The 23,020-nt window shown below is 38.5% G+C and overlaps 1 protein-coding gene and 1 non-coding gene across 2 annotated transcripts; both read left to right on the top strand.

The window, feature by feature from the left end:
- The first annotated feature begins 19,684 nt into the window (after positions 1–19,684).
- Positions 19,685–19,792, top strand: LOC142842792 (U6 spliceosomal RNA). Its single transcript, XR_012909462.1, has one exon. It is a non-coding gene; the product is annotated as a U6 spliceosomal RNA (small nuclear RNA).
- Positions 19,793–21,772: 1,980 nt separating this feature from the next.
- Positions 21,773–22,528, top strand: Krtap24-1 (keratin associated protein 24-1). Its single transcript, XM_075953850.1, has one exon. The coding sequence runs from the start codon at positions 21,782–21,784 to the stop codon at positions 22,526–22,528; it is 747 nt and encodes a 248-aa protein (XP_075809965.1). The 5' UTR covers positions 21,773–21,781.
- Positions 22,529–23,020: the final 492 nt, after the last annotated feature.

The raw sequence follows: 23,020 nt of genomic DNA, 5'->3' as shown, positions 1-23,020 counted from the left end.
TACTTTCCCCAAATAAAATAAGGTTAAATATGGAAAAGTTCTTGGTGGTGTTGAAACCGATTATTATTGAATCCTAGCTTAGCAGATGGGGCACAGATTAGTTGTCAGTGTGCTTTCCTCAGGTATACGCAAAGTAGGCATGGTGCTACAACACCCGTCATCCCACCCAGAATCTGGGAAATGGAAGGTAGAGGATCAGAAGTTCAAGGTCAACATTGGGTAGAGAGTAAGTTTCAGTCCTGCCTGGGCTCTATCAGACCCTGTTTCAAAATAAAACAAGAACAAATCACAAGAAGTATAGAAAATTGTAATTTACTTGAGTCGTAGTTGAAGAAACCGATAAAGATGAAAAATAAATAAACCCTTTTGATTTGTTCATAGCTAAAATGTGAGCCCATTGCTCACATTAAATATTTTATTTTACAATTGTTTCAGATAAGTAGAAAGCTTGCAAAAGGAATAAAGATTTCTATTTAATCTACATCTATTAGTAATATACTATATTGGTATTTATACTGGTCATAGTGATCCATTGTAAACTCTGATGAGTTAGTCTTCATATATTGTGCTGACTTCATAAGTTTTTAGCTGAGATCTTTCTCAAAATCCAGTGGAAAAAATATTTTATATATGAAAAAAATATATATATTAAGAAAAGTTAAAGCAGTGAGCTTATTGGCTTTAAAGTGTTTTATTGTCCTTTAAAAGTATACTGATAAAACGTTCTCCATGCAAATATAACTAGGAAAAGAGACTTAAAGTAAAATGAAAATAGTAATTATTAGGCACAAACTAGGTCATAGCATTCAAAAGAAATGTTGCTGTAAGTATGGGACTTATATTTAATTATCTCCAAATATAGGATGAATTGGTTTTCTTTCTCACAGGTATTTACCCATACAAAAATAGAGATTCATATAAATTGATTTGGATTTCTGCTTCTAGACAAAATGAATAGTAGGAGCATTTGTGTGTTGAAATAATCATGCAACTGGACAAAGTGCAGGAGTTGGGATCTTTTCAAGCTGCCCAGGAAAGAGGAGATAAAGAGTCAAGTCCTGGAGAGTTGCAAAGGGACACGGGGAGAGTTTGAAGGACACAGGGAGAGTTGCATAGGGACACAGGGAGAGTTGTCAGGTTGTGCTAAACTCACAAAACCTTCCCTACAGTTTAATGGTCAATCCTCAGGTGAAGGAAACTCGTGAAGCTACAGAAAAGCCCCCTGAAAGAATTCTTAAAGGAACTCATAGCTCAAGTGTCTGGGAATCATTTAGTTTCCCTCCTGATACAGCAGAAAGTTGGCAGAGAAATCAAAGGGATGTTTTATTTAGGCAAAAATAATCATAGATTAAGTACTGATTGAATTTCACTTAATGTTCCTTGCAAGCAACACTCAAAAGGATCAAACTGTTTCCATGCAAATCACCTTTAGCCCAGAACAAAGCTTGGGGATGTTTACAGGAACACACAAATATGCACCAGGCAAAATGTTAAATAAAAACACCTGGCATCTGATTGATGTTAACAAAGCACTCAGAGGAACCTGAAAATAAGACTCCTACTCTAAAAAACACAAGTCAACCAAAGCCAGAGCACCGATGATGCCGATGCTGAAGTTATCCAGGAGAAACATTTGAACAGTAAGGTTAACTGTGCTTCTATGCTTACAGAGTGAGAAGAAATATTCTCATGGTAAATATAGATATGAAAGATAAAAAGAGAGACCCAGATCAAACTTTCATAAATAAAACGTCAATAACTGAGTTGGGGAATGCTGAATCTCATCCACAGATCAGACACTGTGGAGGAAAAGACTAACAAACTAAAGACATAGAAAAGTTACACCTGAGAGAAAAATAACATAAAACAAATTCATCAATAGAGGTACGTACGAGTTTTCCAAATTCGTGGTGTAAAATCGCAATAGTGCTGATGGGAGGTAGGATTGCACACTGCTCCTTTCACTTTGGCTATCACTGACTATAATCCCTGCCACCCCACAGCCTGGTAAAACTATGCCACCCTGTTTCTTTTCATCCCCTGGGAATTATGACCCTATGTGCCTGCTATTCCTGCTGTGACTTGCTCACTAACCATCCACCTAGAGGCTCTATGTAACATGCCATTGCTCTCCCCCTAAATCAGTTAATATTAACTGACTGCCAAGGTTGTTAAAACTGTTAGGGTCAAATATACACTTTCAGCCTTTCTCAACTAGCCCCTGTATTCCTTCTTCATTAGCCTTCTTTCATTTAATTTGGTTCTAAGACCTTGAATATTCTTGGTGTAAAGAAAAGTAAATCTAGTCTATCCAGGTCTTCTACACAAACTTCATGTTCCTGTAGATGGTCTATGTCCGGGGACCTGCACATGTTCCAGTAGATGGTCCATATCCGGGGATCTATACATATTCCAGTAGATGGTCCATGTATGGGGATCTACACATGTTCCTGTAGATGGTCTATGTCCGGGGACCTGCACATGTTCCAGTAGATGGTCCATGTGTGGGGATCTACACATGTTCCAGTAGATGGTCCATGTCAGAGACCTGCACGTGTTCCAGTAGATGGTCCTATATCCATGTCTACACAGGTAACATTTAATGGAGTCAGCTTGTTTCAAAACAAAGAACTTGAAGTTGGGACAATAAAGGAGATGGGAAGATAGAGTACATATTGGAAAGGAGAGATTGTAGACTAGAATTAACCAAAGTACACATATGCATGTATGAAATTATCAAACTGGAAGTATGTTTCTTAAAAAATTCTCCAAGTTTCAATGTATGGAAAAGAAGGTATATTGTTACTTAGTCATCTCCTTATTCAATAAAGAAAATTATAATCTGACTCAGCCCATTTTTGGTTTATTGAAGAATCATAAAATGTGTGTTTATAGTGTTCTGGGTATTAAAGGGATTTAAATAAATGGACTGTTGAAATACATACTCTGAGCAGACATAAATGCAGTGCCAGTGAGGAGGCTATCTGACGTTGCAAATAGGAAAGATGCCTTAAGAGTTACTAAACTCTATTGAGTAAGTCCTGAGAAACATTTAGGAATCATCACAGGAAAAGTTAGCTAAGAATGTTCTCATCGCAAAGGAATGTTCTCCTCCATAAAAGAAGACAGGATAGGTTTTACCCTCATATTGATGTTTACCACAGTCATCTGTGAAAAACAAACAAACAAAAAAAAACCCAAACAAAAACAGAAACAAGGCTCAGTGCTGGCTACACTGGATTGGTGAGCCTCAGGTGAAGCTTGTAATCAGCTCTGCTGAGGACTTCCTGGGTAGATTATGGCCCAAACTGCCCACTCAGGTTGTGTCATTAAATCCTGGAAGATACTGGTGAGGTTGTTTGACATGGGATAGTGTTTTTACATGCAAGAATTAAAACTTATAAACATTGATGTGAGAATATAATAACTGAACAGTCACTAAGGTACAAGCTCTGCTTATAGTCTCTCTGGCCAAAAATGTTGACTGTCATTGTTTCAGGAAGGCTAAACTGAAACATGGGACTAAGAAAGCTGGCGAAACTCTCATGTTTTCATCCCAAAAGGTACCACTAAGAGCCTGATTGCAGAGCACATGATGGTAAGCAAATACTCTCCTGAAATGAAGCCCTTCCAGGAACACTAAGAGGCTTTTATCTCAATGGCATCACCTAGATTGAGTAGAAGGGTGTAGTGATGTAGCTAAGCTACAAGCATAATTTTGATTGGCAGAATAAATGGAAGTGAAAATCCATTTCCTTTCCAACCATACGTTGTGACTCTAAATGTCCAACAGGAAAAAGAAACTAAATTGCCTTTTTCTGTTAAACAATATGGAAAACATGAGTTATTTAGAAATATTTTGTGTTTGAGAAGACACTCTTTGGGAAACTATAGGAAAACTGGCTAGAAATAGGGCACATCTTTTATTTTCAGTGTCATTCTGAAACTCACATAGGTATTCATCGAAGGACATGTGTCTTTTCTGGTACACAGCATCTATCAGAAGATGTATGGTAACACCTCCAGTTTCTTTCTAATAAAAGACAGAACAGTGACTACCTTTGGGTGTGATACTCTTTGGGTGTGGATCTTCATAAAAATTAGCAAGAATTTTCAGGTCACCATTCCTTGCTGAGAAAGATACACTAGAAAACATTCTAAATCAGACTTCCCAGTGGTCTTATGAGTTTTGAATTTAGGTTAAGTTTCCAAAGCAGTGTTAGGTATCTGAGATCAATTTTCTCAATTTTATTTATTACTTATCCAATATGTTATTAATACTTTAAGCATTAAAATATATTCACTTTTATTTTATTAATTACATTTCACCAATTATACAGAGGCATTGGTGGGTTTTAAACAGTAACTTTTAGAAGCTGTTAAAACTGCTAAAGGAAAATTGCTTCCTGTTAGAAATTAGATGAGGAGGACCAGATTAACTTTGAAATGACAGTCATTTGAATAATGTGACACTGATCACATATCTTTTATGAGTTACTGGGAGGAGTGCTTAGTAGGCAGCCAAAGAACATTCTAATGAGATGCCAAGAGGATGGACGATAGACAGAACCAACACCCAGCACCCAGGGTATATAAAGAAGCCTAGCAGCTAACAAAGGCACTTCAGTAACTTGTTCTCTGCAGTTTAGTTGAAGCCTGACCGTCTTTCTATTGCTATCATGTCCAATAACGGCCGCTCAGAAGTCTGCAGCTCTTCTTCTCCTAGGAACTCTAGCCATGTTCCTGCCACCTCGCCCATTGGCCTTTGCTCCACTGAGATGAGGTGTAGAGATGCCCCTTGCTCTCCTACTAGCAGCCTGGGCAGCAACACACCACGTGACAACTGCAATGAGCCCTGCGGTGAACAGAGGAGCTGCCAATCAACCAGCTGCAACAGGAACACTGGCAGCCCTTCAGCCAGCTCTCCAGTTACTTCAGGGATATCTGGATCCCAGGAAGGAAACAGCTGTCTTCCTGCCACATCCCGCAATTCCAGCTTTGGCCGGCCAACATTCTGTAGACAACCTTGGAGCTGCTTCCTTCCAAGCTACCAGTCTTACGGCTATCAACCCTTGGGCTACCTGACCTATGGCCGTCAACCACTGAGCTATCTTCCCTATGATCGTCCGCCACTGAGAAACCTGACTTATGGATGCCAGCCTTTCAGCTGCATGCGTGACCAATACAGGCCCACAAGCTATACATACGGCAGGTTTCAACCGTATTCTTCTTCTCTGAGTGGTTGCCATTATCCTTACTAAAGAAATTCATGAGTAGCTGAAGCACCCTCGTGCTTCTAACTACAAGAGAGATCAGCCAGCATCACAGGGAGGGCTTTTGTTCCATGGGGCTATGTTGTGTGAGCTCATTCTCTAGTAATTCTAATCAGCTGAACTTCTTGGTGCTTTGGGGATGTATACTCCCTACTTTAGTATTTTTGCAAAGCTTGAAATTGTTCTACTTTGGTAAAATGTTTTTCTTCTGTGTTCTTTCTAATTAAATTGTGTCTTTGCATAAAGATCATGCTTATCTCGTGTTATTATTTACATAGGTTTAATTTGCTCCTGGTTTTCTGTAGAAGCTACAAAATAGCAACTTTAGGTGAAAACGATGATTATTTGGGATTAACTATAGAGAATATTAAATATTTCCAGAAGTCTTTAATGACTTATGTAAAAGAAATATTTTGAAAAGATTTAGAAAGAGATCTATTAAAACTATGCCAGAAGTCAGACAGTGGTGGCGTGTCCCTTTGATCCAAACACTTGGAAGGCAGAGGCAGGTGGATCTTTGTGAGTCAAACTGGTCTACAGAGTGAGGTCCAGGACAACCAGGGCTGTTGTATAGAAAAAAAAAAAAACCTGTTTCCAAAAACCAAAAAGTCAAAAAGACCTATGAAAGTAAGGGTCAGCAAACTGACTCAGTGTACAAAGGTGCTTGCTGTGAACTGAGTTCTAACTCTGGAACCTATGAAAAGAAGGAAAGAGGTCAACTTTAGGAAGTGGTCCCCTGGGCTTTACCCATGTGGTAAGCATCAACAGACACTTACATCAGAGAGAGAGACAGAGGGCACATAGACAGAAAGACAGAGAGAGACAGGGGAGGAATAGAGAGAGACAGAGAGGGAGAGAAACTTTTTTTAAAAAAGAAGAAACTCAATGAATCATTATAAGGTAGTGACTGTAAACATGTCCATGTGCTGTGTGGTTGCATGATACTAAGATCCTTCAGGAGTTTGTGCATGATGGTATGCACCTTTAATGCTATCACTTGGGATGCAAAGGCAGGTAGATCTCTATGAGTTTGAGGCCAGTCTGGTCTATAGAGTGAGTTCCAGGTCAGCCAGGGCTGTTACACAAGTGAAACCCTGTCTCAAAAACAAAAACAAAACAAACAAAAACAAAAGCAAAACAAAGCAAAAATAGCCCTTCAGGAAGCAGGAAGTTTCATTCTGATAGGAAGATACTAATAACAGTGTTATAAGTCCACAGATTTATGGTACCTTAAACCCACAAAAAAGTATTAGCTTAGATTTTGCCAAGTTTCTCTTTTGAAATCACTGGCAGAGCTTACTAGGATCCTCATGCAGTTATTTAAAGAGTAATTGACAGAGATTTCACTATGATGTGGCTACTAAGAGGGACCTACTGGGAATACTCCCTGCAGCTTAGTCAGCAAGGAACTCATCTCTGTGGCTTTACCTGTCTATAAGGCTATTATGGCTTAGGTAATTCTCTAAGTTCAGAAAAATAGAAATATAGAAATTGTAGAGCATACAACAACCTGGAATAGGGATTAACCTAAGACAGAATTAAGGGGCTAAAAGAAGGAAGAAAACAGAAAGTGCTTACTCACTAATACATTAATTGTATCTGAGTTCTGATGTGAACAATGTAATATTTTGCAAGGCCCATATACTTCATGCTCCGGCTTTGGTTTATCAAATCCCATATACATTCATTTTCATTTTCAAGGGACAAAATAATGGTGGACTATAGTTCTTTTGCCTAAAATAACAGTGTTTTAAATTGGTAATTTATCAGTTGTTCCTTTCAAATTGGAAATTCTATATTTTTGCCAAATCAAGGTGACATATATAATCAAGGAATATGACTTGGGTTCTTATCATCACAAACATGCATTCACTTTTCTATCAGGATCGCAGAGAGCAAATACTGTATAACAGGGTCTTGTTATGCATTTCCACACTGACAGATTTCTGCAATGCTCATATACTAAAAGAAAGTCATAATAATTTTAAAAGTAAGAAGGACTGCGTTTGGAAATTTCAAGCAAATTTTCTGATATAAATTTCTATGTATTTATCTATGCATCCACATATATCTACACACACACACACACACACACACACACACATATATATGTGAGATAGATAGATAGCTGAATTATAATAACATTCTATTAACAGAAGTAGATATTCCAGTGCATTTGATCATTCTTCCAAGAAGTATTTTTAAAAAGTAAATATTATGTAGTAACAAGAATGAGAATTGAAACAACACAAATGGGAGATACCCTGTCTGCATGAACATGAAAGCATGTTTTATCATTAGAAAAAAATGAGCCAAAACTTTTATAACACACTTATTTGAAACACGTTTCATTTATAACTACAAATTACCAGCCCATATAGGGAAACACCTCTGCACACTAAGCAAAAAATTAAGATATTTTCATTCTGAAATAACTTAATTTGGAAACAACTGCTTCAGAAATCTTTAGTCATTGGGTATACTATTCAAAAGTCCAATCTCTCTCTGCATTTTGTTATCTAAAGCAATCACTCATGTCAACTAGTTTAGTTTTAAGTTTCATACATATGTAAAATGCTGAAGAGATGATTAATAAGATGTTTCCCAACTGATAAGTTGACACATGCCTACAACCCCAGAATTTGTGATGCTGAGCCTGGAAGGTCATAGGTTGAGGACAGCCTATGATATATAGTAAGATCCTGTTGAGGGAGGGAGAAGTGATGGAAAATAAGGTGCCCATTATCAATACCATTTTTAAACAATGCTCACTGAATTATGTGTAGTTATTAGTCATTATGAGAGGAAAATTAGAGTTTATTCATAGAGAATATAAAAGTTAAGCAGAGGGGCTATAAATTAGTTGGGCTATGTCATGACATCATATCTGAACTGTTTTCCTGCACACTGAAGAATGGAAATAAAGAGGGAAATGCATGGGACAAAGGGAGGAAACTGTATGTATTTTCATTACTGATTGAAAAATAATCTTGATAAATTGAAAAGACTAGGAAGATGATTAGCTGGCTGGAGTGTTGAGGGTCAAGAATAGTGTAAATGAACAAGAGGTTTTAGAGGCATCAAATACCAAAGATCAATATGAACAAAGAAAAGGATAAAAGAAAGAGCTTGATCATCATGCAAGGAATAGACTGGAATGGGAAACAGGGACTCTTTCAAGTAGACTGTGTAGTTGTTAGTCTAAAGATGTATGGTGGAATCCAAATGAGCCTGGTGGGAAGTAGAAGGCATGTTAGACATTGCCAGAAGAGTGTTAGTATTTGCTTCTCATTCATGGAGTAATAAGAAGTGAAGTAAAGTGAAGAAATTAATATCAGCACTGATTATTACTATTATTATTACTATAATTGTTGTTGTTATTGTTGTTGTTGTTTGCAGACAGGGTTTCTCTGTAGCTTTGGAGCCTGTCCTAGAACTAACTCTTGTAGACCAGGCTGGCCTCGAACTCACAAAGATCTACCTGCCTCTGTCTCCCCAGTGCTGGGATTAAAGCCGTGCACCACCACTGTTGTGGGAGGTCCTCCCACTCCTCCAGCCAATAGCCGCTGAGATACCAGCCCATTGGGGCGTGGTCTCTCTCCCTTTAAAAAAGCAGCCACTTTCCTCTCCTCTCTCTCTTTACTTCCTGTTCCGCCAGCGACTAGACTCCTGGTTGCGTTGCGTAGAGGGCTGTTGCCTGGGACAGTGATCTGTAAGTTTTTTCCTCTTTAAATAAATATCACCCTATTAATCATAATCCCAAATTGGTGTGGCATTGTTTGTGACTTACGCCTTCATTTTGGCGCCCACCGATTTTTATCTTGAGAAACTAGGTAAATAATTTTAACTCATTAAGACAGGGAAAAAACACAGTTTAGTAAAACTAATAAGTAAATTACCTTTTGGATAAAAAGTTTAAAGTAGTAATAAATATCATGCTGAGTGCTGCATTGATGTATGTCTGTTGTCCCAACATTAGGAATGTGGAAATAGGAAAATTAGGAGTTCAAGGCTATAGTTGATCACATTGCAGTTCAAGACCAGTCTATCAAAAAACAAGGAAAGAGATAATTTAAAAAACAAACCAACACAGAAAAATATGAAGTAGGAAGCTTGTAATTTAAAATAAAATTAGCTTTTAAAAGTTTACTTTATTTATCCAATATTCAAAATATTATGTAGCTAGCCTTACTTTCTCAAAGAACTATGAGAGATGTTGATAAGAATTACACATTGCCTGCTCTCTCTCTATGACGTAATATCTTAGACCTAGGCTTTACGTAATAATGAGGGCATTCATTTGAGAACAAATTGCTACAGAAGATAGAAAGGACAGAAGGGAAGAAAACTGGATAGAGGGATCCTTAAGTGTCCTGAGTTGGCATTTTTCCTGCTACACTTACTGAAATTATTAGATGCTTGGAACATGAGGATATGCATGTTATCAACTTTGCATAGGCTCATCTGTTCCATTCTTAGAGGATGAGGAAACAGCAAAAACAAAGAAATTCCAAAAAATATATTGGAACTAATATGAGAAAATACAACACATGAAAGAATTTCTGGTCATGAGTGCCATATCTTCTATTGTATCACCAGGATGTGCTGCCTTGACAAACAGTCAAAAGTAATAAGGCAAAGTACTATGAACAGAACCCTCCAAACCTGTGAGCCAAAATAAACCTTTTATTTCATAACTTGGTTATCCAAGTTATTTATTACAATGATATCAAGTTAGCACAGAAGGGGAAAACCTAGTGTAAAATGCATGAGACTCAAAGGTGGTTATCTATGACATTTCAAACATTTAAATTAAAGTGAAAAATCAGATATATGGAAAAGGATAAGAGAGTGCCTTACTGAAGCTCTGAAAAAGCTGAATAGGATTCAGAATTCACAGAAACTTTGTGTTTAAACAAACTTAAAAGCATAGAGGGTGATTCAGACATATTGTAAATAAGATTTAATGTTCTAACTTGATGAGAAAATCAACGTATTTCATTGTCAAGTACAGCTTTCACCTTTTTGTGTATTTCATCACTTTCCCTACCAACCATTTCTAACAATGTACGTAATAACTTATATTCATCTTAACTTCAGGCCACTGGCCAGACAACCACACATAATGATCTACATATAAAAATAACCAGTTGGTAACTATAGAGATAGAAAGCGATTGTAAGCACAAATATAAGTGATAAATTAGGCTGCATGTCAGATAAGCATAGTGAGTCAACCCTGTGTCTGTCATCAAGAGGTGATACACTGATTGATAATATCAATCTTCTGGAAGAGATATGTGATAAAACCCAATAGATGCCTTAATTACTGATGATCAATGGTGGGACTCTACCTACTTATGAAACTCTTGCCCCTATTTTGTTCTACTTACCTGATACATTTCAATAACCAAGGTAGAGAGACAAAATTTTTACTGTTGTCTAAAAAGAAAAATGTAGGTAATTTGCCTACTTCCACGCAGAAGAGGAGCTTTTGTAGATCGTTTGCCTACTTCCATGCAGAAGAGGAGCTCTCATAAATCTATGCTTATCACTTGTTTACAAGTCACAAAGAACAACAAAGTGAGCAGAATCTTCAACTCTCACAAAGTTTCAGACAAAGTACACATGTCACCGTCTTCAGAAGCCAGTTCTGAAGGCAAGAAGGAATCTTTGGAAGAGCATAAGAATTTGAAAAAGTCTACCTTATCTAGAGTCTTTGAAGTTCTTACAACAGATAAGAAATGTCAGAAAGATTTCACAAACTCATCTCAACCCCCAGTGGCTTCAATGTCTTCTTTGATTTTCTACCAGAAATGGACCACACAGTGATCTGAGACAGAGAGAAATGTGTTCTTTGAGAATGCTGACTACAAAATTTCAAGTATGACTTGTCAAGCAATTCTTCCATTGTTTGAAACAAAAACAATTCAAATCCAAAGTGGTGGTCACTCACATTTCAATGACATAGTATATCATTATTATAAAAACAAACATATAAACATGTATTAAAATGTTTCTTTACTGTGTGTTCCTTTGCGTGTGCTTCCATGATACGTGAAATCATCTCACCTTTCTGGAAAAGAACACAAGCTCCATGAACAAGTTTTGGTTTCTTTCTAAAGGGGAGAGATGAGACACCAGTCTTCCTAACTCTTCAGTGAAAAGTAAAAGAAGCAACAGGATTTTTGTACAATAGTAAAACACTCATCACATGATGTAGGGTTTCTCTCTGTGTGCTATGATTACTATTGATTAATAGAGAACTGCTTTGTGCCTATAGTAGGGCAGGACAGAATTAGGCAGGGAAAGCTAGGCTGAATGCTGGGAGAAAAAAAGCAGAGTCAGAGAGAAGCCATTGTAGCCCTGCCAGAAAAGAATGCCGGAATGTTATCTGGTAAACCACTGCCTAGTGGTGATATACAGATTACTAGAAATGGGTTAAATTAAGATATAAAAGTTAGCCAATAAGAATCTAGAGCTAATGGGCCAAGCAGTCATTTAATTAATACAGTTTCTGTGTGATTATTTTGGGGCTTAACAGCTAGGAACCAACAAGTGGCATTCCCACAACAATCACATGACTCTTGTAAGATGTACTAAGATGCTGAATGGCTGGATGAAATATTTAATTTACTCTGATTCTCATCAAATGCACCTTTGACGCACTGGGATAAGCTTGAATAGAGGTTCTGTGGTTCTGGAAAATATCTGTCCTCAGAATGCAGACTTCTCTAAACATTAACTTGTTTGTTCATTGAGAAGGTTCTGAAATGACAGAATAGAGACTTCTGAAAACATTAACTTGTTGGTTCATGGAGAAGACTCTGAAATGAGACTAAAGAAAGTTTTTTTTTCAGCTTTCACACAAGCACAATTATGAGATTTTATTTTTTCTTTAATTGTTGCTGAATAATTGCATGTGTGCTTATGCATGTAACTATATATGGTTATGGGAACGTTTGGCAGACAAAAAGTAAAGCAGGAAACAATGCAATCATGATTAAAATCTCAAAACTTGGGGTGGGTAAAAATAAAAAAGCTCAAAGCTTTAAAAATTGTTGCAAATGTCCTTTTTTATGGCTAGAAAACAATTATGAGTGAGTACATCTCATGTTCATCTTTTTGGGACTGGGATACCTCACTCAGGATAGTGTTTTCTATTTCCATCCATTTGCATGCAAAATGCGCGAAGTCATTGTTTTTTACCACTGAGTAGTACTCTAATATGTATATATTCCACACTTTCTTCATCCATTCTTCCATTGAAGGGCATCTAGGTTGTTTCCAGGTTATGGCTATTACAAATAATGCTGCTATGAACATAGTTGAACAAATGCTTTTGTCATAAGATAGGGCATCTCTTGGGTATATTCCCAAGAGTGGTATTACTGTGTCTAGGGGTAGGTTGATCCCGAATTTCCTGAGAAATCGCCACACTGATTTCCAAAGTGGTTGCACAAGTTTGCATTCCCACCAGCAATGGATGAGTGTGCCCCTTACTCCACAACCTCTCCAGCAAAGGCTATCATGGGTGTTTTTTATTTTAGCCATTCTGACAGGTGTAAGGTGGTATCTCGAAGCTAGAGAAGCTAAATAAGAAGGTGAACCCAAAGAAAAACATATAGTCATCCGCCTGGATATGGGAAGAAGACAAGATTCCAGGACAAAACCTGGGAACTTGGGGATGAGGTGGCATGGGGCTAAGGGTGAATGGGGTGAGAAACGTGAGAAGGGGAGAATGGGGGGAGCTTGGGGGAATGGGATGCTTGGGATAAAGGAAGGGTGGACATGGGAGCAGAGAAATATATATTCTAATTAAGGGAGCCATCTTGGGGTTGGCAAGAGACAGGACTCTAGAGGGGCTCGCAGGTGTCCTGGGAGATGTCCCCAGCTAGTACCTTGAGCAACTGAGGAGAGGGAACCTGAAATGACCCTATCCTATAGCCATACTGATGAATATCTTGCATATCACCTTAGAACCCTCATCTGGCGATGGATTGAGATAGAGACAGAGACCCATATTGGAGCACCGGACTGAGCTCTTAAGATCCAAATGAGAAGCAGAAGGAGGGAGAACATGAGCAAGGAAGTCAGGACCACGAGGGGTGCCCCCACCCACTGTGACAGTGGAACTGATCTATTGGGAGCTCACCAAAGCCAGCAGGACTGGGACTGAATAAGCATGGGATGAAAACGGATTTTCTGAACGTGGCAGACAATGATGGCTGATGAGAAGCCAAGGACAATGGCACTAGGTTTCGATCCTAATACGTGAACTGGCTTTGTGGGAGCCTAGCCTGTTTGGATGCTCACCTTCCTGGTCCTGGATAGAAGTGGGAGGACCGTGAACTTCCCCCAGGGCAGGGAATCTGGACTGCTCTTCATTCTCGAGAGGGAGGGGAAATGGAGTGTGGGGGAGGGGGAGAGGGGGAGGGGAGTGAGGGGAGGGGGCGATGTGTGTGAGGAGGGGGAGGGAAATGGGAATTTTTTTTTGCAACAACTAAAAAAAATAAAATAAAAAAATTGTTACAAAACGACAGATGTCTTCATGTGGTATTAAATTATTCTTGATACTGGTTCAATATAGTTTCATGAAGTTCAAAGTCTCCCAGTATTGGTCTTGGATGAAAACCTCTATTAATTCTGTAATATTAGTGTATAAGCCGAAGGCAATTCATTTCATGTTTATCTCCTAAAGCTGACTACCTTGAGTAGTAATGTGTGGCATTTCATGAGTAATAGCACATATACTATATGTTTATCGTATGGCACTTCCTTGGGTCTCTAAAAATCAAACCCAAGTTCTAAATATTACAATGTTGTCAGGGCAACATTCTTTAACATGTACGCAAAGATGCTATGTTGTCAAGGTAAATGTGTGAGAACATCACATACCTAGATGTATGTATGTAGCTGACTACGAAAAGAAGAGAAAGACATGGCATTTTCTTTCTAGTAAAGTTAATAAATTTTGACCTATGGGCATCATTTTAGGATGTCAACACTTGATCCAGGAACAGCAATATCAGAACTTTTGAAAGAGGAGGACCATGGCTTGTGACATTCTTAGAGGTGATGAATAGGACACACAGTCATGCAAATGGACTAGTTTAAGCAAGCATTACTGTGAGTGGGAACAGACGCAAAGCCAGAACAGTGCACAGGTGACAGGTGACAAACTGTGTCACGGCCTCTCAAGCCTGGTAAGAAAAAACAAAATTGAGATTGTCAACATAGAGAAGACACAAAGTGAATTTGCTTTACTAGAGGGTGGAAAGTCGTCTTCACAGGCGGCACTACAAAAAGTTAACTAAAAAAAAAAAAGCTAATGAGGTGATATGAAGCAGATGGATGGAAATAAGTATAGGAAGAGCTCCACCAAGGTAAATGCAAAACACTGTCTAATTCCTTATCAGCTTAGGCAAGCTGTTCCTTGCCTTCTTGCCTCTTAACTGAAAGCCTGATTTAACCCAACCATGCTTGTAAGATAATCACAGTATCCTGTAAATTTCAGTCCCCATTCTCTTAGGAGCAATGCCATCTTTCCATGATCTCATCCACTGCACCTCTCTCTGTTACTTGACCCGTCGGTGCTGTGCTTGCCTCACAGACAACTGCCCACTCTCTGGTGTTAAACCTTCCAGAAACTAACCCTCTAGCTGTGTGCTGTGTCCAGATTTTCTTGTTTCCCTTTTATTTCTTACTGTGTCTCCAAACCCTACTGTGCAACTGGCTCATCAACTATTACCTTTCAAACCCCTGCTAACCATAAAGGCCTGACACATGCCAGGGTTCTTCATTAAAGAGTTTCTATCGCAAATCCATCTGTCATTGCTTCCAGCTTCTCTGCTTCACCTCCAGTGGCCCCTGATCTTTAAAGTTTGTGCCCAGCACTGCTGTCCTTTGAGCTATCTTTCCTGCGGTTGTTAGTTTCTCTGAGTCATGCTTCTTACAAAGCATCTCGAGCCCAGATTCTGTGCTTGAGAGTTTTCAGCCTGTTTCACACACACTTAGTCCTTTTCCACCACTTGTTTTTCCTTTGGGGTTTTTAATCTCCAGTAATTACATCACATTGACTTCTCATCCCAGGATCTTACCTATACCTTGGTAAGTAAACATAACCTTTAGGTTGATGAGTTTTTTCCAGACTGAGAAATAAGGGTGCTTCTAGTTCAGTGGCTGTTTCCTTTGATACACTTCCAAGTACGATGAATTACTTTGTAATTAGTAGTTCCTTCACTAGAATGTCCTTGTTATTAAGACTCCTTCATTTCTGTATCATCAATCTGTCCTCACATAGCCATAAAGGTTTCTATATAAATCTCTAAATAAACTTGCTGCAAATTGTATAAAATCAACTGTTCTGCATTATCTTAAAAAAGATGCTCTTGTTCTATTAAAAATATAAGGAAAGGAAAAGCAAATATCTGGAAAAGCAGGCAAGGCACATGCTTTCAAGAACCCGATTGAAGGTGGGATTCTATGTGAGTGCTTAAAGCATAGCTGTATTTCTAGCAATTGGTAGGAAAATTATTAATGTTCTTTAATTGGAATAGACCATGCCATGCTATAATGATGAACAATTCCAGTAATGAACAATTCCAAACTTCTGCAAGCTTTTATTTGAAATGGCCTATGATTGCTTCAGCTTCAAAATCCTTCTCATCCTAGAAAGCATGAGTGGAATGAGAAAAAGTTACAATGTCTATCCTGAACACCAGGGCAAAACACAAAGGACTGCATGAATTATAGTTCTTGACAGTTGAAAATATCCCATTCCTTTTTCTCCTTAAACTTCTGATACCATCTTTCCTGATCTTCATGAATCATTGCATAAAGTGGGTCACTATCACCTGAAATCATTGGTTTTTTTTTCTCTTTGGCAAATGTATATGAAATTCACTACTTAATACATTTAAGTATTGTTCAACTGGGAACTTGTTCATTTCATCAACTACTTACATCACAGTAACTATAATTGCATATTTATGTCAAGAAAGCAGCTCTAACATCAACAATAATAATAATCTCCTAACACATATAGTCATTATTTTATTTTATTTTTGAACATTTGTTTTATGACTGGTTGAAATCCTCAAATGTTGCAATAGCTGCCCCCTTGGGATTAGGGGTTGTTCCTGCAAGGAATCCATGTCTGAATCTTCTATAGACAATTTTTAGGTGCCTCATCTGCCCAGGCCCAGTATGTTATTTTTGAGTAGGAAAGCTCAAATAGACATACATCTTATTCAAAGACTCACATAAGTAAGATTCCATTAGGTTTTCTTTATCATTCCATTATCTATGGCTTCCTTTATTCAACTGGTGACACAGCTGGGAGCCACGAAGAAGTTGCCAATAACATGTTGATTGTGAAGTAATCTTCAACCCCAAGACTGACACATCCACAACTGCAAATAAAACAAGTTTCTTTCTGCAGGAACCTCAACATGCCCTTCCTTTGTAGGTTGTTTGACTCTAATGGTATATATCCTTATGAACTCCTTGGGAACTGTACTTTACATAGAGACAAAGCTTGCTTCAAAATACTCAGTTCCTAAAACTTGACTCTCTAGGATCATCACACAGTTTAAGGCAAATTATCTAGCTGTCCACCTTGCAACATTTTTCTTTCTTTCCTTCATACCTTTCTCCATTCCTCTCTGTCACCCCTCTCTTACCCTCTCCCTCTCTCTGTGTGTCGCTCTCTGTCCCTGTCTCTCTCTCTCGTGTGTGATGTATACACATATATCTTCTCACAGAATGTAAAGGGTTTAGAGGAAATGCAATACTTAAATACTTATAATGAAAATGATACTATTTAACAAGGATATTAACAAATGCTGTAGGCCAATGATAATCACCTGTAACACCAAATAAAAACTACATGTCGATTATATTTTTATTACATCTAATCCTCACAGTCGCCCACAAATAAAATACCATACTTACCTCCATTTTAAATACATAGACATTAAGTTTCAATGAACTTGGTGCTTGTCTGGGTAACAGAGATGTAATCTAGCAGACCTGAATATTGAAATCTTACTTGAAGCAATTACATATAGAAATTTCAAGGACGCCAAACCAAGAAGATTATGGATTGTGCAGAAGTGATTGGTGACCTAGTGACCTGCTGTCAAGCAAGTTAGTTTCCTTCACTGTCTAAGGAAACTTTTCCTTTCTTTTTTTCCACTTAACTTTTAGAGGATAGATATTATTGTATATCTGTGTATATGATACTAAAGAAAATTAAAGACAATAATTTCATTAGTTTATTTAATGAGTAGAATTCCCTAAGTTATAACAATAGAAAATTATAAAAAAAAACTGTTTAACATATGTGATGCCCTTTCTTAATATGTATTTTCTATTCTGTCTCTTGCACATCCTTGGAAAGTATAAACAATTAACTTTGGGTATGCTTGAGAAAACCCTGAAGAACTAAGAAAGAAATTGTCCAAGGTTAACACCTACTATAGAAATGTTACATAATAATAGACTCAAGCTCATTAATGCACAGCCCTGACTGCACATCCCACACTGATTAGATCTTAATAAAGCTGCTTCAAGTTGTATACATTCCTTGTTTCTCTGAAAAGTTAAACACAAATCAAATTCACATGCTTGTCTTTCCCTTGTATTTCTTTTATTTCTTCCCTTCAACTTTAAGTTTTCTGATCTGCCCTTGAGCTTTTGAAAACATTAATGAGAAGTCAAACCAACAATGTGAAGTCGCAAGGGCATCAGCTTTCCAGGGCAATGCTGTTAAATGTGAGCATTGTTATACTCGATGTCTACAGTTCAATTTCTACACGAGTATGGATGTGTAAGTGCCTTTGCTACTTAAATCACAAGGTTGCTCTTTTCTCTGACAGCACCTTAGCAAGTGGATTGGAACACAGTTAAGGAAAGGAAAGAAGCAATTTCCTGTGACCTGAAGACTATAAGGTATCCACCATTCTATCTTATAAAGTCTACTTAGTGTAAATTTAGTTGCCTTTGCTCTGTGCTTATCCTAAAGGATTTTTACCTTTGGGGAAAATGGGAAAGAGATGCATAACTCTTTCTTAATGAGTTGAAAAGACTGCATGGTCTCATTAAAGGAAGAGTTTGTCTGACTCTTGGATGACATACTTTTGTCTAAATAGCTAAGGAAGTTTATTCCTTGCGCCTTATCATTGCTCAGAACACACAGTCCCAACTCCACAGGCCTGGAAAGACTATTGGTTACATTTTATATCTTCTTATAGAGTATTCATTCCATCTGGTTGTTGCAGCAAATTATCACACACTTTTCAGGCTAAAGTAATAGAACCTTATTCATTTCAAGTTACGGAGGTTAAAAGTTCAAAATCAGTTCTATTGACCTATAATCAGGGAGTCAGCAGTGTTGATTCCCTATAGTGTGTCTAGTGGAAGATATGCCCATCTTTTTCCATTTTCTAAAGGTTGTTGGCATCGTTTAGTTTGGGGCCAAAGCATTCAAAACCTTTTCTGCAAACCACCTTTCCCTCTGTCTCTCTGTCTGTCTCTGATGTATGTGTCCTCTCTCTCTCTCTCTCTCTCTCTCTCTCTCTCTCTCTCTCTCTCTCGCTCATATGTGTGTCCTTTTTTTCTTTCCCCCTCCCTCTCTCTTTCAGTTGCTCCCTTCATCAAATAAAGAAGTATATGATCACACTAGGATTTTCCAAATGAATCTGCCTGAAGAGCTACTTTATCCATATCTGTGATGTTCCTTTTACTATGTCATGTGGCAACCAAAGGTTCCCAAGGTAGGCATTTGGAGGAGATAGGTAATAGACAATAATATAATAAACATTAAGCAGAGGAGAATTGATGAAAGGAATGACATTTTCAGCAGTAAAGTGAAACAGAGTTATAATAATGAGTCTCTAAAACTTTCAGAGGACAGTGCCATATAAATAACAATAGTCTTTATTTGTGGGTTGGGGCAGCCTGCCGGTTTCAGACTCTGATATCTGCTCAGTGTCTTCCAAAGATGGAGACTGAGAGACAAAACAGTTTGTAAAGGGAACAATTCATGAAACAGTGAAACGAATGAAGACAGGGGGAGCTTAGTGTATAAATATGACATTTTGAGGAGGAGAGAATATCCAAAAGGCAATGAGAAGCTGAGTGAGCACTGCTGTGGGGAGCATTTCACTATTTGTGCTACCACATCTAAAGAAATTCAGATGCATCATAAAGTCCCAGGCTTTGAACACTTCTTATGTTGCATGACATTCTACGTTGTATTTCTGAACTTCCTCTTTTATGAATAATATCAATTTAAAATACTTTTTTAATTCAGTGCTAGGGTAGAGACAGACATGTTGTCTTTACAGCTCATTTCGTTCTTTTTGTCTCCCTTGAGTCTGTTACAAAGAAGCCTAAAGTGAGATACTAGTGTTCACTTCAGCAGCACGTAGAAGAAAATTAGAATGAAACACTGCAGATTAGCATGGCCCCTGCATGAAGATAACACACATATCTCATAAAGAACTCATTGTGTGTGTGTGTGTATGTGTGTGTGTGTGTATGTGTGTGTGTGTATGTGTGTTTGTGTGTGTGTGTGTATGTGTGTGTGTGTGTATGTGTAAACAATTTTAAAAATGTCAGGCTGTGGTGGCACATGACGTTAATCCCAGCACTCGAGAGGCAGAGGCAGGTGGCTCCCTATGAGTTTGAGTCCAGCCTGGTCTAGAGAACAAGTTCCAGGACAGGCGCCAAAGTTAAAAATAATGTGAAATGCTGAAAGGAGTGGAAGAATGATTGAGAGATTGGGTGATGTTAGGCTCCGCCAGCACCTGAACGCTGCAACACCAGGGCTCATCTGCAGTGGAAATTTCAGCACCAATTGCCCTATGCATCTAATTCCTCCTATTTTCTTTCTGCTTGAAGGCTGAAATAATCTGCACGATATTCTAGAAGTTTCCACAGCCAACTGATGTGACTCTTCTCACATGAAAGCTGTTCTAGCAGGAAAAGCAATGTGTTGAAGGAGAGTTGTCCACTGCTGTGTTCTGTAATGGACACCAGAGAGGCATTAATAATGACTCGTAAAAATGTTTACAGAATGTCTCTAGGTTGACATAGAAGTGCGATTTTAAAAACCTACGGGAGAGGCATAAAATAGTAACAAATACATCCTGGATACAAAAGAGGATGGTGTCTCTTAGCACCTGTCCCTGTCCTTGCTTACCTTCCCTGAAGTCGGCGCTGCTTTTAGACTGAATGCATCATTCTTACACATGTTGTAATTTTTTGCATGTTGTAATGTTGTAATTTATTAATACACATGTTGCTCTTTTTGATTTCATGGAGTCTGTAAGTCTGAAGCATAGATTTTCATTTTTGAGGACAAACTGCCGGTTCTTAAGTTTAAATTGAAATCTTAAGAATTCCTGTAGTCTTACCTCAAAGGAGTAGAGCACACTATTTACTATGTGTAGTGTCTTGTAGCAACCCCACAGATTATTCAAATGAAACCTTTCAACATGGCCATTACATTTTGTCACCACAGACCAAATATAACTTCGGTTCAGAGCTACACTAAAATCAATGTTCAAAGGAAGTAAAGGACAAGCAAATCCCATTTGCTGGAAAGTGTTCTATATCTAATGCGAAGAGATTCTACAGCATGGGCAAAGGGCACATGCTGCATAATCTTAGTCAATTAAGAAACTACAATATTGACAAACTGGATTTCTTTGATAGTACATGGGGTAGAAACTGTTTAAGAAGGGGATTTCATGGAAGCTTCAGTTGCTTAGCAACCACTGACCCATGGGGACCACTTCATTTTTAGTCTGGAATAATAGGTCACCAAAATGTTACCAGGATTACTGTGAGTCTCACATAAGGAATTCTCCAAACACATCAGCGGAGATGTTGTCATCAGGGTCTGACCTAACACATAACACATATTTGTGGGAAAATGTACATAACACATATTTGGGGAAAATGATTCGTTTAATAGATAGACCTCTTCCTTTTTAAGTGACAGTGTTGAGATAGCCAAGCCATTCACCTTTGAAGAATGTGTGATCAGATCCTGAAGCATTTTTTTCAGAGTCAAAGAGTAGAAAAATATAGGCCCTTGCTTTATTGAAACCTTGTTAACCCTTTAATAACTATGCTGTAGAATCCTGCAGAAACATGAACTCTTGTTAATCACCAACTGGCATAGGAGAGTTTCCTAGCAACACTGGAATCACTATTCACTAAAGCTATGGTCTACAGAAGTTGACCATTGGGCGATGGCCAGAGTAGTGATTACAGGTACTTTGAAGATTCAAAACAAACTTATTTTTGTATGAGCCTGAAGACACGAGCAGCTGTAGCTAAACAATGCAGTAATGAGACGTTCTGTGTTATTGTGTTGGACAGAGAGAAGGAAGAGTCTGGAGATGTCCCTAGCAGTCACCAGGGAAGATATAAAGAGTCCTCCAACTGCAGCCAGGCCATACCGACGCAACTGCTTCTTGCTTGCACTCAGTCTCCATGTCTCTTCTGGGCTATCCTGGACTTTGCAGAGCTACCTCCCATAGAAACCACTGCTACATCCCCGTGACACCTTCCATCACCATCTGCTCCGATGATGTAAACCCGGCCTTCAGACATTACGTACCCAGCAGCTGCCAAGGCAATCTCTGGCTTCTGGATCATTGCCAGGACTCCTACTGTGAAGCACCTTGCCGCGAAGCTCCCAGCCATGAGCCCAAGACTTGCTCTCCAGCTGGTGATCCCTCAGACTCCTGTGTGCCTTGCAATTCCCCATCTGCAAATCAAGTCGTGAGTGCCTGCGAAACTACCAACGTCAGATCCAGACCCAGTTGCAGTCCCTGTACCGGGACCAAAGGGTATGTATCCAATTGTACCACAGCTACTCGACTTGCATCTAAAGCCTGCCAAACTCCTCAATATGGCTCCTGCTTCGTAGGGCAATTTAATTCCTTCCCTACGAATCTCCAAACATTTCGTCACTGTGGTCTGGGCAACAGTGGATATAGAAGCTATGGAAATTTTGGATTCATCACCAATGGCTTCTCCCCATCTTGTTACATTACCAATAGCTACCAACCCTCAAATAACCTAATGAGATATTGCCAGTATTCAAATTATGGGCCTTCAAGCTTCCCATCACGGGGCTACTTATGTAGAAACTTTCAGTCTCTGAGCTACATACATAGTGCATTTCCACCTTTGAGATATTTATGCAGCAATAGAAGACCTCTGAATTGCTACTGATCGACTTACAGCTTGCACGAGAGTTCTGGATAGGCTGATGAAGCAGATTCTACCCGGTCCTAAGGTCTCTATTATTCTGCTAAATTGATTTATTTATCTCTAGAAGGTTGTTGCACTGGCCTCAAGTGTAACCCTAGACCTGGTTCACCACTCAGTAGTTTGTTTTTGGTTAGTGCTCCCTGTATAAAAGTCTGATTATGATAGTAGTGTTAGCTTTAAAACTCACTAGAATGGATTTACGGAAGAGACTCCACATGAAGGACAATCATAAACTTTTCTACTCTGGTTGTCACCTACCTGCCACTGTGGTGATCTTCTATCTTGGTTTGATGGTTGATTTCAACAGCTTTTTTCCAATTGTTCTGCTTTTTTTGTTTGTTTATTTTGTTTTAAGCGCCTGATAAGCATCTTGCCAGAGAAGGGAGAAATAAAATTGCCTTAAACATTCTGAAAGGAGCTATTTCTTCCTTTCCCTCCTGACTGATTATAAGG

Source organism: Microtus pennsylvanicus, chromosome 1 (genome assembly GCF_037038515.1).
Source record: "Microtus pennsylvanicus isolate mMicPen1 chromosome 1, mMicPen1.hap1, whole genome shotgun sequence".
Lineage (NCBI taxonomy): Eukaryota > Metazoa > Chordata > Mammalia > Rodentia > Cricetidae > Microtus > Microtus pennsylvanicus.
This window is presented reverse-complemented; position numbering and strand designations above follow the sequence as displayed.

Excerpts from the sequence above, each read along its gene's own strand:
- Krtap24-1 (XM_075953850.1), top strand. The coding sequence starts at position 21,782 with ATGTCTCTTCTGGGCTATCCTGGACTTTGCAGAGCTACCTCCCATAGA.